Source organism: Peromyscus maniculatus, chromosome 18 (assembly GCF_049852395.1).
Source record: "Peromyscus maniculatus bairdii isolate BWxNUB_F1_BW_parent chromosome 18, HU_Pman_BW_mat_3.1, whole genome shotgun sequence".
In the NCBI taxonomy this organism is placed as follows: domain Eukaryota; kingdom Metazoa; phylum Chordata; class Mammalia; order Rodentia; family Cricetidae; genus Peromyscus; species Peromyscus maniculatus.
The window spans coordinates 4,974,858-4,990,124 of record NC_134869.1 but is presented as its reverse complement, the minus strand read 5'-3'; the positions used below and the strand labels follow the sequence as shown (position 1 = coordinate 4,990,124).

The 15,267-nt window shown below is 44.0% G+C and overlaps 2 protein-coding genes across 6 annotated transcripts in view; one reads left to right on the top strand and one right to left on the bottom strand.

Moving 5' to 3' along the window:
- Positions 1 to 15,267, bottom strand: part of LOC143269227 (disks large homolog 5-like) — a 181,257-nt gene that overhangs the window by 145,708 nt on the left and 20,282 nt on the right. Inside the window, exon 1 of one of the 4 annotated variants that reach the window (XM_076554286.1) lies at positions 8,488 to 8,643. The exons of the other annotated variants lie outside the window; for them this stretch is intronic. The gene's annotated coding sequence lies outside the window, so the exon portion shown is untranslated. Of the gene's footprint in view, positions 1 to 8,487; positions 8,644 to 15,267 lie in introns of those variants that run through there. 4 annotated transcript variants of the gene reach the window in all.
- LOC143269226 (disks large homolog 5-like) lies at positions 2,553 to 13,206 on the top strand. Of its 2 annotated transcripts, none has more exons than XM_076554274.1 (7): positions 2,553 to 2,747; positions 5,232 to 5,394; positions 6,854 to 6,985; positions 8,054 to 8,237; positions 11,175 to 11,290; positions 12,246 to 12,340; positions 12,508 to 13,206. In XM_076554274.1, the coding sequence occupies exons 1-7, from the start codon at positions 2,615 to 2,617 to the stop codon at positions 12,654 to 12,656; spliced, it is 972 nt and encodes a 323-aa protein (XP_076410389.1). In that variant the 5' UTR covers positions 2,553 to 2,614; the 3' UTR covers positions 12,657 to 13,206. The 2 variants fall into 2 exon arrangements, with proteins under 2 accessions (XP_076410389.1, XP_076410390.1); XM_076554275.1 differs by having other exon boundaries at positions 2,562 to 2,747; positions 12,522 to 13,206.

The following is a 15,267-nucleotide window of genomic DNA, read 5'->3' as shown; positions in this document are numbered from 1 at the left end:
GTTATTCATATTACTATAAGTAATCCCATACCTATACTCCTGTATTAACCTCAATAAACTCATTAATTTGAGGGAAAAGGAATTACACAGTCTTCCCTGAGAGGCAGATACATAAAGGGGAACTGATAAGTAATACAAATGGCCAACTTCTGGCTTCCTTTTTATTTTCTGTACTGAGACAAAGGCTTAGTAGGCTGTGTCTTCCACCAGCAGGCTGCCTCTTCCAGTTGTCTGGCTCAGGACAGATAGGTATGTTCACAGTCAGTCCTGAACATGGTCACCTGAAGCTTCATGTGATCACCCAGACTGTCACCCACAGTCAGAGTACCTAGTTTGGTCCTGTGCTTGTTCCAGCCAGAGTCCAAGAGTTTCCGGCTTAGGTAAGCTATCTCTGTGGTTTTCCCCATCATGATCTTGACCTCACTCTGGTTGTTTATGGATGTTTGAACATTTAGAAATAGAAAAAAGGAGCTGGGCATAGTGATGCATGCCTTGATCTCAACCAATTGGGAAATGAGGAGGAGAACTGAAGAATGACTGCAGTGCAAGTTCCAGGAGAGCCTGTGTCTCAAAAAAGTCAAGTTAACTGCGCCACAATTCTCATGGCTGCTGAGGCCAGATTTGGGGAATCTGAAGCCAGGATGTATCCTGAGCAGCTGTGAATAAGCTTGAGGAGGCTCTCCCTTGGGTCACCTGAACCATGTAAAAAGGAGAAGACCCCTGACACACTCCCCTGCCTGTAGAAGACAGGAAAATTGACATTCACAGAGAGGGAGTCTCAAGCCTGAACTTTGAGAACCAGCTAGGCACAGTCTTATCCCCCAGTTCATTTCCTGAACATGATCCAACTACCAAGAGTGGGCTGAGATGAATATTGTAGAAGGCAGATACTGTCCCCTGTCAGCTTGATCTCAAGGCATTTGGAAGAACATGAACCCTCCTCTGGATGGGACATCAGTGAGATAAGAAGCAGGACCATGCAGAAGGGATTTCTGTCTTTGCTGGGTAAATAACAATATATCCTGGGCAGGGTATCTATTCATGGAAGTGTGATGTTCCACAACTGATTTTTAGAAAGACCAAGCTGTCTGAGGCCTCAACTATACAGCTGACTCCAGGCCTCTTTCTAATTACTGGGATTTGCAGGCAATCCTTTATACTTTTCCATCTAGATCTACTGCCTCATCTCTGGATTCATGTGAGCAATCACATTCTCTGAGTATCTTCCCACTCTCTCTATACCACCTCTCTCCTCTGATTTCTTTACCCCCAATACTGTCATCTATGTTCTTAAAATAGTTTATACATCAGTTTAGGGGACATGCCTTGCTCCCAAATTCCAGTATATCCACAACGTTTTTGGTCTTCAATAGACTCTATTTAGAAATAAAGTTGAAAATCACATTTATTTGCTTAAAGCTTCAAAATCTGAAATGACACAGAACACCCAAAAGTTTCATCAGTCCTAGGTTGCAAGGATCATGCTTAGGTCCAGAGATTTGGTTGGAGAACATGCATTCCATGCTGACCATGTGACCTGGATTCTCTTTATAGCAATATCATGATAAGAAATGTAATGTTTTGATATAACAAAGCTGTATGATGCAACAACTCTTGAGTCTCTCCCCTTGCCTGTCATGTCCTCCTAATGGATCTTGTACCCAAAGCTAGCAGTGCCACCTCTTCAAGAGCATGTGGATTGGAACAGGTGGTTCCAAAACTAGGCGTTTGGTTTTGTTTACTGGTTGAAGCACCATAGCAGTGATCTACATCATGTTCTATTCCATGATTGTATGCCTGGTTTGTGTGTATGTGTGAGTATGTGTGTGTGTGTGTGTGTGTGTGTGTGTGTGTGTGTGTGTGTGTGTTTATGTTTCATTCATGATGCCTCTCCATATCAATATTGAACTCTGACTTGCCACTACATTTTCCTCAGTCTATGTTTCAAGGATTGGGTCATCATACTCTTTCCATGAATTGCTTGCTTTCAATATCTGAGAGCTTACCTGGTCTTAGTGGCTCCAACCAGACCTGTCCAGAGCTAGGCACATCTTCACTAACAACCTCATAGCTTGAGTTAGCTCTACTGCCACTCTGGGGGAATCTTCATAACTAACTATGTGACTTAGAGCCCACCAATGTCTACAAGTCTGAGGATTTCCCTGGGGGATTGTTCACTTCAGAGGTCTCATCCCTACTTCTCCCCATTGTCCTAACCTCATTTCTAAGCATTCTTTCTTTCTCAAATTATTGATTATGAATTTTAAGGAGGGGAAAATCCAACCCTGGACAGTGCATGCAAAGTGAGCTTTCAACTTCACTTAGATAAAGTTTCTAATGAAGCAGAGGCCTAGATTTCTGGCTTTGGAAGGAGGATTATTACTAATGGCTTCCATTGTGAACCCAGAGGCTCCTGAAAATGGCAACTTGGATTCAAGTCAGTTTTTGGTAAGGTATGTAGAAGGGATGAAATAGGTATACCAGTTGACATCAGCACATGGACATTCTACTGTATCCTAGAGAGCCCTGGCATTCCATGTGATGTCACCAGTGTTGTAACAACACCAACTGTCCTTGGGGCATTTGTGCAGTGTCTCGTGTTTCACCTACAGACATGGTGACTAGACTGAACAGGATTCTTGGAAGACAGGATGGAGAGCACAGGGAGACCAAAGGGAGGCAGAAGGAAGATGGCCTTCAGTCTCCATGTCACACATCAAGAAATAAATGGTTCTGGGGAAAGCGCAGTGAGTCCTGGGAAAGGGATGGGGAGCTTCCTGAAGGAGGATGGCTTGAGCTGATCCTTCCAGGAGTGGGGCTAAGCAGGTGAAAATTTCTGAGAAGCAATGGGCCTATTTTAGTCCTCAGAGTTCTTCAAGAGCAGAACAAAGTTGAGGATTTTCAAGGTTAGTTTGGCAGAGAGCCATAGATGGTCAAGGCTGCAGCTGTTCTGTTGAGGGCCCTCTGCTTTCACTCTGAGTGGGAAGGAAGCACAGAGGGACTAAAGAGGTTTCAGTACCAGCCCTGCACTTCACCCACACTGGATGTCTTTTGGTGTGTCACTAGTAACAGGAAGAGTAAAGTCCCTTGGACACAGCTAGAGGTTCTCACATTTTAAATTACAACCACTAGCAGGGCAGGAACCACCAAGTATTGCTGCATGTCAGTGACCCCTAAGGTTTCTGAGTTCCTTTCCTCTCACTAGCCAGTCATCTTCCTTCTACCTTGAGTGCAAAATGGAACATCACTCTTCCTCTAAGTATTTATTCTTGGTGTCAGACGGCTCACCTGTGGATGCCCAGTCCTTAGGTATTTTCAGTCATACCATTCAATAGTTGATAACACCTTTGCTAACATCATGATGGTTAGAATGCATTCTGCTGAAGCTTTTGGCAAAAGTTTCATCATTACCTATATGACATCATTTTTTCTGACAGGACCCACATAATCCTCCACCATCCTCATATATTGTAACTGCCACATGCATCTTCTCTAATGTGTTTGTTCACCTTGTGGGACTGATCTTCCTTTCCCATTATCCTGAGCTAATTTCTTAGCATCCTTTATTTCTCATCTTATTAGTTAGCATTCTTCAGAATGAGAAGAGTCATTCCTGGACAGTGTTTGGAAATTGAGTCTTGCCCTCCACACACGATGAACTATTGAATTAGAATGAACTAGAATGAATCAGTGAGATCTCTGGATTGGAATGACGAGGTACTGAAGGCCCTACTCTGTCCCAGGGAAGGTGCTGGAAAGGGCAGCTTGGCTTTTGGTGAATTGGAGAAGAGTTTGTTATCAGATAGGTGACGACATTAGCAGTGACCTAACAGTCTCTTCTCTGGAAATTCTATTGCATCCTGGTGAGTCATTGGCATCTTTTGTGAAATCACCAATGTTGTGGCAATGCCAACTGCCCTTGAGGCATTCATTAAGTACTTACAGGGTTCACCAATTGACATGTAGGCAAAACTGAGCACACTGATTGGCATGGAAAGCACTAGTTTTCTAAGCAGGAGTTGATGTCAGAATTGGTTCTTCTCTTAATGGGGTTCTGTGGTGATAATCTAATTGTACTGAATTATTATTTTGATTGTATGTTAATAAATAAAGTTGTCTGGGATTCAGAGCTATTAGAGCCATAGCAAGAGTGTGGCGGTGGTGGCACACGCCTTTAATCCCATAGATATCTGTGTGTTCAGGGTCAGAGCTATTAGAGCCATAGCAAGAGTGTGGCGGTGGCGGCACACGCCTTTAATCCCATAAGATCTCTGTGTGTTCAGGGATACAGCCAGCATTGGAGACATATGCCTTTAAGACCTAGGGGGCTGTACATTCAGACAGTGACGAGGCAGTCATGTGTTTGGGTTTACAACCAATGAGAAGGCAGAACAACATACTTTAAAAATACGAACCGACAGGAAGTAGGTCTCTTTTCGCGAAGCTGGGACAGCAGGAAGAAGGGTGAGATTTTAACTCTGAGCTCTGACTTCTCGGCTTTCTCTTTTACATTGTTTCTGTGTTTCTTATTTAATAAGACGGTTGGTTACATCAACAGGGTTCAGTAGCTGTGATCATCTGAAGCAATGGGCCTATGCAGGTTATCTGGGTTCCAAAAGAGCAGATCCAAAGTGGAGGATTTCTGAGGGCAGAGGGCCAGGAAATGTCAGGGATGCTGCTGCTGTGCTGGGACCTTTTTCAGTTCATTATGATTGGCAAAGAATGCTAACGGAGGCCCAGAACCACTAATGAGGTATCAGGGTAGCATGTTGCTGCACTTTATTCTCAGTGGATTTCTGTAGGTTTCATGGATATCTGATATAAATACCAGGAAAGGAAACTCTCCATCCATGTACTTAGGTCTGAGACATTCAGTTGCTTTAAGTCCTGCACACAGGTTATCAGGGAAGAGAGCTGCAAAGCGCCAGGCAGTCCAGGACTTTCTTGCATCACATCGGCTGACAATTCCAAATCAACATGGCTAGCCTTGCTTATGCCTTTCAGGGACAGTGGGGCTGCAGTAGGGCCTAAGGCATATATCTATCCTCAGAGATTGGAGACAGACACATCGCTTATGGACCCCAGTTTAAGGATAGCTGCTCTGATATTTGAGGGTTTCACTGGGTGCCATGCATTTCCTCTCCCTCAGGCCTCCTCTTGGGACTCCACATGATCTCTCTTGGCCCTATGCCATTCTTCTGTACAAATTCACTGTGTTTATGTACCTACAGGGACTACTAGGAAGGCATCATCCACACCCTTCTTCCTCACTGCACAGGAGGAGCAGCTGAACCAGGTGGATAAACTGACCCTTCAGCTACAGATGATGACCAATGAGAAGAATGAACTGCTGGAACTCCTGGCCCTTTATAACAACAATGAGTTGAACAACAGGTACTCATCATGCCCTTTTCCCTGGTGACTGTCTTGACCCTACTGTGTCCTGAGTACATCTGAGAGGCAGAGCAGAAGCTTGTATAAGTGAGATAGGACATAGGCTGTTCTGATTCCTCCAGATGAAACCCAGAGCTTGTGGCCTGAATCACAATCTACAGAGAGGGGCAGTAGGGTGTAAGATCACAACATGCATTTCAAGAGGCCCTGAAAGGCATTGGCTTTTAGGAGATGCTCAGTGCTCTGAATTGATATTTAGTTTTGCTTTTTGCTATGGGAGCAGCTTGAATGGCCTGGTGGGCCTACTCAGTCCTTCTGTGTGTGACCAGAAGGCCTGGAATTCATCGCTGCTCCTCTCAGCTTGTTTCTTATACTATGAGACAGTGCCACCTACCTGCATTTCTCTGACATCCTAACTGTGTGTGGGTTTATGTATATGAAGTGCTCTCTAAGGGGCCCAAATGTTGCAAACATGGCAGTGGCAGGTCTTGCCCTTTTCAATTCCCTCTCCCTTGATAAACCATTAGATTACATTCCTAAGTTTAGTCCTCAAAGTCCATTCCCTTTAGCGGACACTGACTCATTCTTGAAACTAAACACCAAAGTCCAATAACCAAAATTTATTACTTGAATACACTGAGATCTCAACAACTCACCCTAGCACAGATTAACCTTTTCTACCTAAAAACCCACTGCTGAAAAAAGCCTGCTGCTTGCTGCCTGCCTTTGCGTGATCCAGAGGCAGGCTCCCAATGCCATGCTTGCCCTGCTGGGGTAATAAATCTCCTTGTGCTGAGGATTGTGTGTCTGAGTGTGTTGTGTACTGTCTAAAAGGCTTCCTTACAGTGTGTGTGTGTGTGTGTGTGTGTGTGTGTGTGTGTCCTTCCAGATCCTTCGAGTCAGAGCTTGATAGTAGTTCTGAATATTCACATGTCTCAAAGATTTCAGGTGATGTAAGTGCTGAGGCCAGGGAGCCCCACATTGAGCAACACTGCTCTCAGCTTTGTGCTCATCCTGGTGCCTCATTGGAATCCCCTTGGGAGTTTATAAATCCATCTGAATGTAGTGCCTCCTCTTTGGAAACACTGATTATGAGTTCTGGGTATCCTTGTAAAGAAAAGAATCTCTGTTCCCAAGGCAGTGGAAATGTCATTGCAGATTTCAGATAGACCTGAATCTGTGGCACAGACTCCTTAGACCTTCTTAGAGAGCTAGTGTACCCCCTCCAGGCCTACACAGGGAGCTGATGTAGTCCTGTCTCCTTCCCAATTGACACCCAGCCTTTCCTGGCCATGGGACAGTAAGGCAAAGTCTAATACACATCAGGAGGTCCAGTACATAGAATTCAGGGTGTGACATCCAGTGGACTAGGGTAGTATAAAACAGAACCTTAATGCATGTGATCCCTGCCGCCTTTGTTCATGGGGTTCTTTGCTCCTGGGGTCATGCCCTACCACAGGCTGAAATCTGAGCTGGAGATGCTGAAAACACAGCATAAGAAGGAGATGTCAGATGTAAAGAAATTCCCCAAGGAAATTTGTGAGGCTTCTTACAATTGCAAGGAGCTGAGTAAGCACACCAACTCCTACCGGTGAGTGCCTAATTTAGATGGGACCCCTGAAATTGTTAAGGACTGCTTCTGGTAGTCTGAAGTTTTTCCAGTCCTGCCTGACCCAGCTGTCAGGAGGAATCTGTCCCACCTACCTCCTGAAGCCAAATGGTCCCAAAGACACACACAGAGGCTTATATTACTTACAAACTGTATGGCCAATGGCTTACGTTTCTGGCTAGCTATCTCTATCATCTTAAGTTAACCCATTTCTATTAATCTGTTTGCCACATGGCTGCTGCATGGCCAGGCTGCTGGCATGTTTCTCCTTGGGTGGCAGCTGGCATCTCCTCCACCTCTGACTTTCTTTTCTGTCTCTCCTGGATTTTTCTGCCTGGTTCCATCCTGCCTTGCCATAGGCCAAAGCAGCTTACTTATTAACCAATGGGAGTAACACTTATTCACAGCATACAGAAGACATCCCACAGCAGCTTCTTCCCTTCTTCACCTGTGAACAAAACCTGGGCTGTGGTTCTAGCCTGTTTACCTCTTAGCAAGCAGCCTGCCTTATAGCTCTTAGACTTTTGCCTCCTAAACTGAGTTCTCCTAAGAGTGAAGAGTCTGAGAGCCCCTCCCAACATTTTCCTGTCAACTTCTGGAGCTTCTAGAGAGAAAACATTGTTTGCACCACGAATGTTTTCTGTGGCTCTGGCAGGAGCTTACAGAGCTGGTTTCTATGGGAAACATGGATGGAATGTATTCCCATTGGGTCCTCTGTCCCCCTTAGGGCATGGTTTTCCTCTACCTTCTCATGTTTACCCAATACTGTGAACAGTTAAGCACCAGGGTGTGTGTGGAGGAAGTGGGGGATCCAGTTTTCATAGGTACATGGATACCTTTTGCTGTCAGCGTATTCAGAAGTAGTTTGAATCTTTCTGCAATTTGGCTATTCTATGGTTTGGCCTGCACCTGAGTGATGCTGCGATGGCTAATGTGGGTTCCTGCCCAGGGTTCATGGGGATGGGGACATGGGACCTTGCAGGAAGGATGGTATTGGGAGGCAGGAGGGGCAGATGGAGGTAGAGCTCATCATTTTTGGTGACATTTCAGCACCCTCTACTGTCAGCTCCTGAGTGAATCGACTCAGCTAAAGGAAAAAGTGAGCATGTTGAAAAAGAACAACAGAAAGCTGCAGGGGGAGCAAATTTCACTACAAGAGTCCTGCAAGGAGGCAAGGAGGCTCTGTGAGGAGGCCCATGAGAAGATCTATGACCTCTGCAAAAAGCAGCAGCAGGTAGGTTGAAGCAGCAGGGCCAAGATGCCCACCTGTCTAACCATACACACACATATACACACACCCATGTAACCATCTACTCACTTATCCAACTGACCCATCCCATCCAATAGTTCATTTCTGTGATCATTCACAAGTCTTTCTGGGGAGTTAACCTCTTAGAAGGCACTGCATGACTGCCAAGGAATCCTACTGCTCTGCTAGAAGCTGCAGTCCATTGAGGGAGAAGAGTAAATCACATGTCACTCACCTATGTGTCAGTATGGTAGGAGCGGTGTTATGATGGGAGTCACTTAGGGAGTAGCACAGCGATCCGAGTGAGTGAGGTCAAGGGTCTTGGTCTCATTTGCTTGGCATGGGTGTTATGAGATCGGAGGTAGAAACAGCATGGAAGGAGGAATGTCCTCTACAAAAATCAAGCAATGGATCTATTTTAAAATTAATAAGTAGACTTCTTTTCTTTCACAGCATAGAAGTAACTTTCCAGGAAATGTCTGGTTTGTCTTACTGGCTTCACACATAGAACCTGACATTTTGATGCCCACTCTAACATGTATATGGCTGAGTCCTTAGAAAAGATTCCTCCTCATAGTTGTATAGAGTGCGCATTTCAGGAAAGTGCTGTGGGTGACCCAAGTAGCCTCCGACTGACTGACCTGGGGCTGTTTTCACATAATATGCACTGTAATCCAGTCAAAAGTTGTTGGGTAATGACAATGGAGATTTCCATTTTCAAGTGCAATCAATGTCTTTTGTGTCAGAATCTGGGCAGGTTTAGTGAGGAGACTATGATGGGTCAACTTGGATCTATCAGGAGGCTTCATGTCCAGCCCTCTTCCATGGGCACTTGGTCTTGTGTGGTCAAACTCAGTTGAGCAGAGGTTGTTACTTATATGTACAATCATTGAGTCTGTGATAAAAACTGTCCTAGGAGGGGAAATAATTTCAGGTCAGGGCAGAAAAGCCTGGCTGTGTCTAAAAAGCTTGTAGACAGCAGGGAGGACCCACTACCTCTCCCTGTAGTACAAAAGGAGTTGCAACATTCCAGCCTCCTCCCTTCCCCTTCTGGGTTCAAGACAGGTGTGTGTATTTGTGTGTTTTCTTATGTGTAATCTTGTGGGAATGAAAATATGTGTTTGAGCCTCTATGTGTATGTTTACTCACTCACGGAACAATGGAACATCTTTAAGAATGGTGCAGACAGATTTGAATGAGAAAGTACTGTGCCTAATCTGGTTAGTACCACTTTGCATCAGTCAAAGAACAGATGGTGTTGTCCATCATTCTGCATGTCCACACAGTTAACTACAACAAAAGACATAAAACTGATGAAGGCTAAAAGTTCTTCAGGTATTTTCAGGTTGAGGCAGAATTATTTATCTGCAAAGAAATCCTCTGGATAAAAATAAAGTAATAGGGTCTATAAAGGTGAGAAAGAAGCTACTGAGAGGCAGGAAAGGCTGCCTGAGAGTTTGTGTCCTTCTCTGTTCTGGGTGAATGGTGGCTGACCACTGATGACTTCCCTGCATCCTGTTTTGTTTTTCTCCTCATTGTCTGCTGCCATTTTCCTTTCACCTTTCCCTAACCTTGGTTCAGCTAACCTTGCCCTTGGAGCTTGGCCTGGATTTTATTCCCTGAGAAATTCTGCACAGCAGAGGTGCTTGCGACTGCATCTCAGCCCAGCAGAAGTCCCACAGCTATGCTGAGGTGTGAGAAGAGGCTGTCTCAGTGCACCCCTTAGGCTCCTCACACTCTAAAGTACCCACTCCATGTTGTCTCTGCAGCACTCAGAAACTGCTTTTATTCCAAACTTCTTCATACTGAGTTAAAATCGGCCTGATGGAAGGTTGGGAGAAATGAGAACTATCAGATATTGGTAGGAGTGTAAGATGTTGTAGCGCTGTGAGAAGCTCTTTAAAATAATTCAGAATATTGAATGCAGATTCCAAGTGGACCATTGATTCCAGAGTGGAAAGTAGGTGTCCACAGAGAAGAGAGGACAACAGGGCTACAGCAGGACTCATCAGAACACCCCCAACTAGAAACTACTCAGATGCACATCCTTGATGAGTGCAAACATACAATGTGGTCCATGGAATATAGTTAAACATGGAATAGTACATGCAATCCTTTCGCTGAGTTAGTCAACCTTCTGTTACTCAAAGAAATCCCTGACACAGTCATCTTACTTGGAGGAAAGGATAATATAGACTTCTGAGTTTAGAGATTTTCTTGTTTCTGAGCATGTTGCTTTGGGCCTAATTTGAGACAACCTGTGCTTTAGAGAGCTTCTTTAGGAGGAAGCTGCCCTCCCTGGAGGCACTGGGAAGCATTGAGTGAGAGCAAGGGGCTGGCCCATTGCCATCCAGTGGTCCTGTGCTGGGGAACTAAGCCTTCAATTCACAGACTGGAGAACTTGCTAGGAGAGCTTGGATTACTGGTAAATGATCCCTGGGGTTCACCTGTCTGTGTACAGGTTTACAAGGCAAGCATTACATTGACTTATCTGCATACTGAATTCTTCTCCCAGATCACCAGGGATGCATGTGTTATACAGACACACAGGCAGGCAACACCTGCACATATAACATAAAAATAAAATGAAAAATTATCTAAACAGAGTAAAAGTTCACAATCTTCTCCACATCACTGTGTTCAGAGGACCTTGCGTTTTCCTTTCTCTCTACTGGAATATGGGTAGAGAGGCTGTGGGTTAATGAAAGGTCACTTTCTTCTTCATAGTATCCCAGGTGATCTCATATTACATCAGTGTTTTCTGGTAAAGCAAACATGGAGACAATGTAGTGTGCTTGTATGTGTGCATCCATAGTACATGTGTGTGTTCAAGAGTGTGTGTGTGTGTGTGTATGTGCATGTGTCTATATGTACAGTGGTGCAGGAAACCCTCTCCTAAAAACACAATGTTCTAATGAACAGGAACATCAAAGACTTGAGGAAAATCTTCAGTTCCTGATGAAGCAGAAGGAGCTGCTCACCTGGCAAAGGGACTTGGCAGCAAAGCTGCAGCATCACTTCACTGTGTCCCAGATGAGGTAGGAGCTCAGGCTTCCAGAAGCAGGGGGATCTAAGTGGGTCCACTGTACCTAGATCTCTGTCCTCTGAGTTTCCGTTCAATTGGTAAAGCTCCTAACCACAGCCTGTGAAGGAACACCTCAGAGTGTAATTGCTGTCTCAGTCAACAGGAACTTCCGGCTAGGAAGCAATATGCTTTCTCCTTGGTCTTATGGGGATTGTGTCCCCTTCTTCCCTTCTGAAAACTCTAGTATGCTATGAGTATCTCAAATCTAACATTAGATCTCCTCCCCAATATTCCCATGGCATCCAGAAACCTACAGAGGGAATCATCAATCATGAAGGAAAGTGTGTCCTCCTGCAACTTTATTTTCCATCAGGAACATCACGTTTAGAGATAAGTGTCTATCCTTCGGCAGATTTGAATACAGCACATTTCTGCTGATTGCAGGCTCTCTGCAGTGTTTATCAGTTTCTCATGGGAAGATTTACTCTGGTCACAAACAGAGTAGGAGTTGACAAGCTAATCCCATGCAGGGATATGGGCTGTAGGATTAATCAGTGCCTTCTCTGCATTGCTGTGTAGGCTCCACTAGAGGACAGGCATAGAGTTGTCCAAGAGGTTCTCATTCACCTGGTATCTAATCAAGGACAGCAACATTTCTCCTGACCTGTTCCTCAGACCTTGTCAAACTGATATTTCTCAAAAATGATGTCTTTGGATTGCTGGAGAAATATGCTGTTTCTTCTAATCCAGCACAGTGTGTATTTTCCAGTTCAACTTCTAGGAGTTTTTAAAAGTTGAGGAAAAAAATCCTGCCCGGGTTCTCTCTGACCCTTTTGCCTTGGGGAAGCAGGGAATGAACTCAGCTGAAAGGTAAAGCTCGATTGTCTAGCTGAGTAGATCTGATGAGGGCTCAAAAGCTGATATGGCAGGTCCCCCAGGCTTGTGTCCCAGCTGCCTTTCTCCCCTAGGTTTGAAAATCTCCAGCAGGAACTGAAGCAGACCACAGCCCAGGATGAGAGCCTCCTGCAGATGGAGCTGCTGAAGCAGAAACACTATGTCCCAGGCAAGTAAGCCACCACTGAGCCCCATCCCCAGCAGCCAGGGTGTTCATGGGGTGTGTTTCCTTCCTTAAGTTTTGTTTACTAGGAGTATATAGACCCTGATTTTCTTGCCATGTGCACAGCAAAACTGTTTCTGAATCATATTTTCTTTTCTGATTTTCCCTGACAGTACCTGTTAAGGAGACTGAGAAGGCTGGAAGAAGCCAAAGACACCTTGAAGGCATGACATTCTACACTCCAGGTTCAAGGCCTCCTCAGAAAATGCCACCTCTTTTCAGCTTTGAACTCACTCGTGAGGCAAATATCAACCTACCATGAGGCGGTCCAGCCATAATCGGATCCACATCTGTTGGCTCACTATCCCCAGATAAAAGTTTGTGTAAAAACAAGTCTAATATACAGAGAACACAACACAAATTACTAAGAACCCTGACTCCATATGTGATGGAAATCTGACAAGGAATACGGTGTTAATGTCACACTGCCATCCAGACAGACCACACCAAAAGCATAAGATTCTCTCTAGTGCAGTGCTAAAGCTGAAGCCATGTCATGGGCACGTGCAGCTGAAGATAATTCACTACAGAGTATACGCCAGTTCCTCACCTCTTTTGCTCTTCCATAATGAAATTCCAAAGGAAACTGAAATTTTCCTTTTTTTTGGTTTATATCTTAGGATATTTATGCTTAGGTTTTTTGGTTTTATTCATTTTCGTTTAAGGTTGTGTTAAATTTTGTTATACTTTTCTTCTTGTCATTGCTTTAATAGTTTGCTAAGGCTATATACTGTATATAATGACTGCTGTTTTGAAAACTCCCATTGAGTAAAATGAATGTATTTTATGAATAAAATAAATTTCAAACTTTTCATTGTAAGACTCTTCCTTTTTATTTCCTGATTTCCTTTATACAAGTTTAATGAGCGTTCTCATTTCCTGAGAGACCTGGATTTTAAATTAAATTCCATCTGCATTTTAAATTAAAAAGGTTTGTTAGCTGTCTGTCCTGTGAGTCTTCTGAGACAGGAATAAATGCTCTTAGATGAGGTTTCACATGCCTGCAAACCCAGAAATCACAGGCTTGGATGTATCTCAGTAAGTTCCTGGAATCTTGGGCTGCACACAGATTTCCCAGCCATGGGCCTCGGGGCTACACAAGTGGGTGGCGACTTGGATGTTGGTTTATAGCCTACCTCATGTATACCCACTACATAATAGAAAAATTAGACATATTGTATCCTTGAGGTCATATATTTAGCTAAGAGTAAAATGTTGTACACTGTACACACATGTTCACGGAACTTCATGTAGACCAAATTAAAGGGAAACACAAGTATATTGTTCCAGGCCTCTCAGGAAATGAGAACGCTCATTAAACTTGTATAAAGGAAATCAGGAAATAAAAAGAAATCTTCCTCTGGTTTTCTTGAAATATATCATGAGTGATAAGTGAACAGCAGAGCTGATTTCCTGCAAGACAATTTAGGATATTTTGTGGCACTTTTGTTTATACTTATGGGTGTTTTGCCACTACATACATGCAATTCCCACAAAGGCCAGGTGAGGGCAGAATCTACCTGCATTTTAAATTAAAAAGGTTTGTTAGCTGTCTGTCCTGTGAGTCTTCTGAGACAGGAATAAATGCTCTTAATGGATGAGCCATCTCCACAGTCCTGTAATAGACCCTTGTCCTCCCAGTCCTGTGTGCTGTATTAGGTGGATTGGATCACTCCCCACCAAAGACTGAAGTTTATTGAAAACTGTAGGGACAGGCATGCTAATTGTCTTAGGCTACCACACATTCATTCAGGGCTCTCATAGGATCAGGATCCTGCCCCAGTCACTGACTGTCAGTTTGGAACAGATTTGCTAGATCTCTTCTAGGTTGACAACACTTATTAAGCCTGTCTGATGTAATAAATATTGAGAAGACCCTCCTGGGTGTGGAGGTAGGATGAGGAATCCCTCTTGATGGTCTGATAAGCAATGTTGGGAGGAACCTCATGACTAGGTGGAGTGGATGGAGCCTGCATCAGGGGCCACATGTCTCTGGTGCAGAGTGATTCTGTGGAAAACTAAAAAAGGAGAGAAGTGGTTGAAGCTGTTCTTTTACCACAGCAGATCTCAGATTATATTGAGAAAGTTCTTCCAGAGACTGATTTACTCTGGTGAAGCTCCTCTGGAATAGATCTGACTCCTGAGACTAACAGTGAGGCAGAGATTTAATGTGTAAAGAAAGTTATCCCCTGGGTCTCCGGACTGGAGCTGTCACAACAAGGGTAAAAAGAATCTACTGTCCTCTGATCTTCCTGTGTGTGTGGCAGAGGGGGTGCCAGGTCTTACCCCACTGAAGCTAAGACATCTGGTTTTTAATTCTCACTTAAGCTAGAATCTCTCCATCTCATATAATTACTCATTTAATTAGATTACTGTGTGTTCCGTTTGAGAAATTTCAGACTTGTGTTATTTTACTTTCTTGCCCAGAAGGTATAGAAACCTAATAAGCCAGCATCAAATCATCACCTAAAACACAGGTTAAGGGAATGTGACCATGTGGAATTTATAACTGAGATAAGGCTGTTGTGAGACCCAAACTACTCTAAAAGTTCTCTACCTGGCTGGTGCATTGGTCATGGTTCCATTGGTCTAACACCTTATTGGATGAATTTCTATATATACAGAAGGCTATTTTTTAGAATGACTTAGAGGCTGTGCTCCAGATATTTGAACATTGGCCGGCTATGATGACAAAGTCCAAGAATCCAGCAGTTTCTCAGTCCACTACACTTGATGTCTCACCCATCAGTAGTATGATCTGGAATCCCAAAGAAGTTGGCTCCAATACCGTGACGGAATGAACTTGCTAGCAAGGTGAGACCAAGCAGCTAAAGAGCAAAAGCTCCCTTCTTCCATTTCTTTATATGGGCTTC

Bases quoted from the DNA above. Each gene is read 5' to 3' on its own strand.
- LOC143269226 (XM_076554274.1), top strand. From the start codon at position 2,615: ATGGTGACTAGACTGAACAGGATTCTTGGAAGACAGGATGGAGAGCAC. The intron at 2,748-5,231 runs GTGAGTCCTGGG...ATGTACCTACAG, and splicing joins ATGGTTCTGGGGAAAGCGCA to GGACTACTAGGAAGGCATCA. The intron at 5,395-6,853 runs GTACTCATCATG...GCCCTACCACAG, and splicing joins AACAATGAGTTGAACAACAG to GCTGAAATCTGAGCTGGAGA.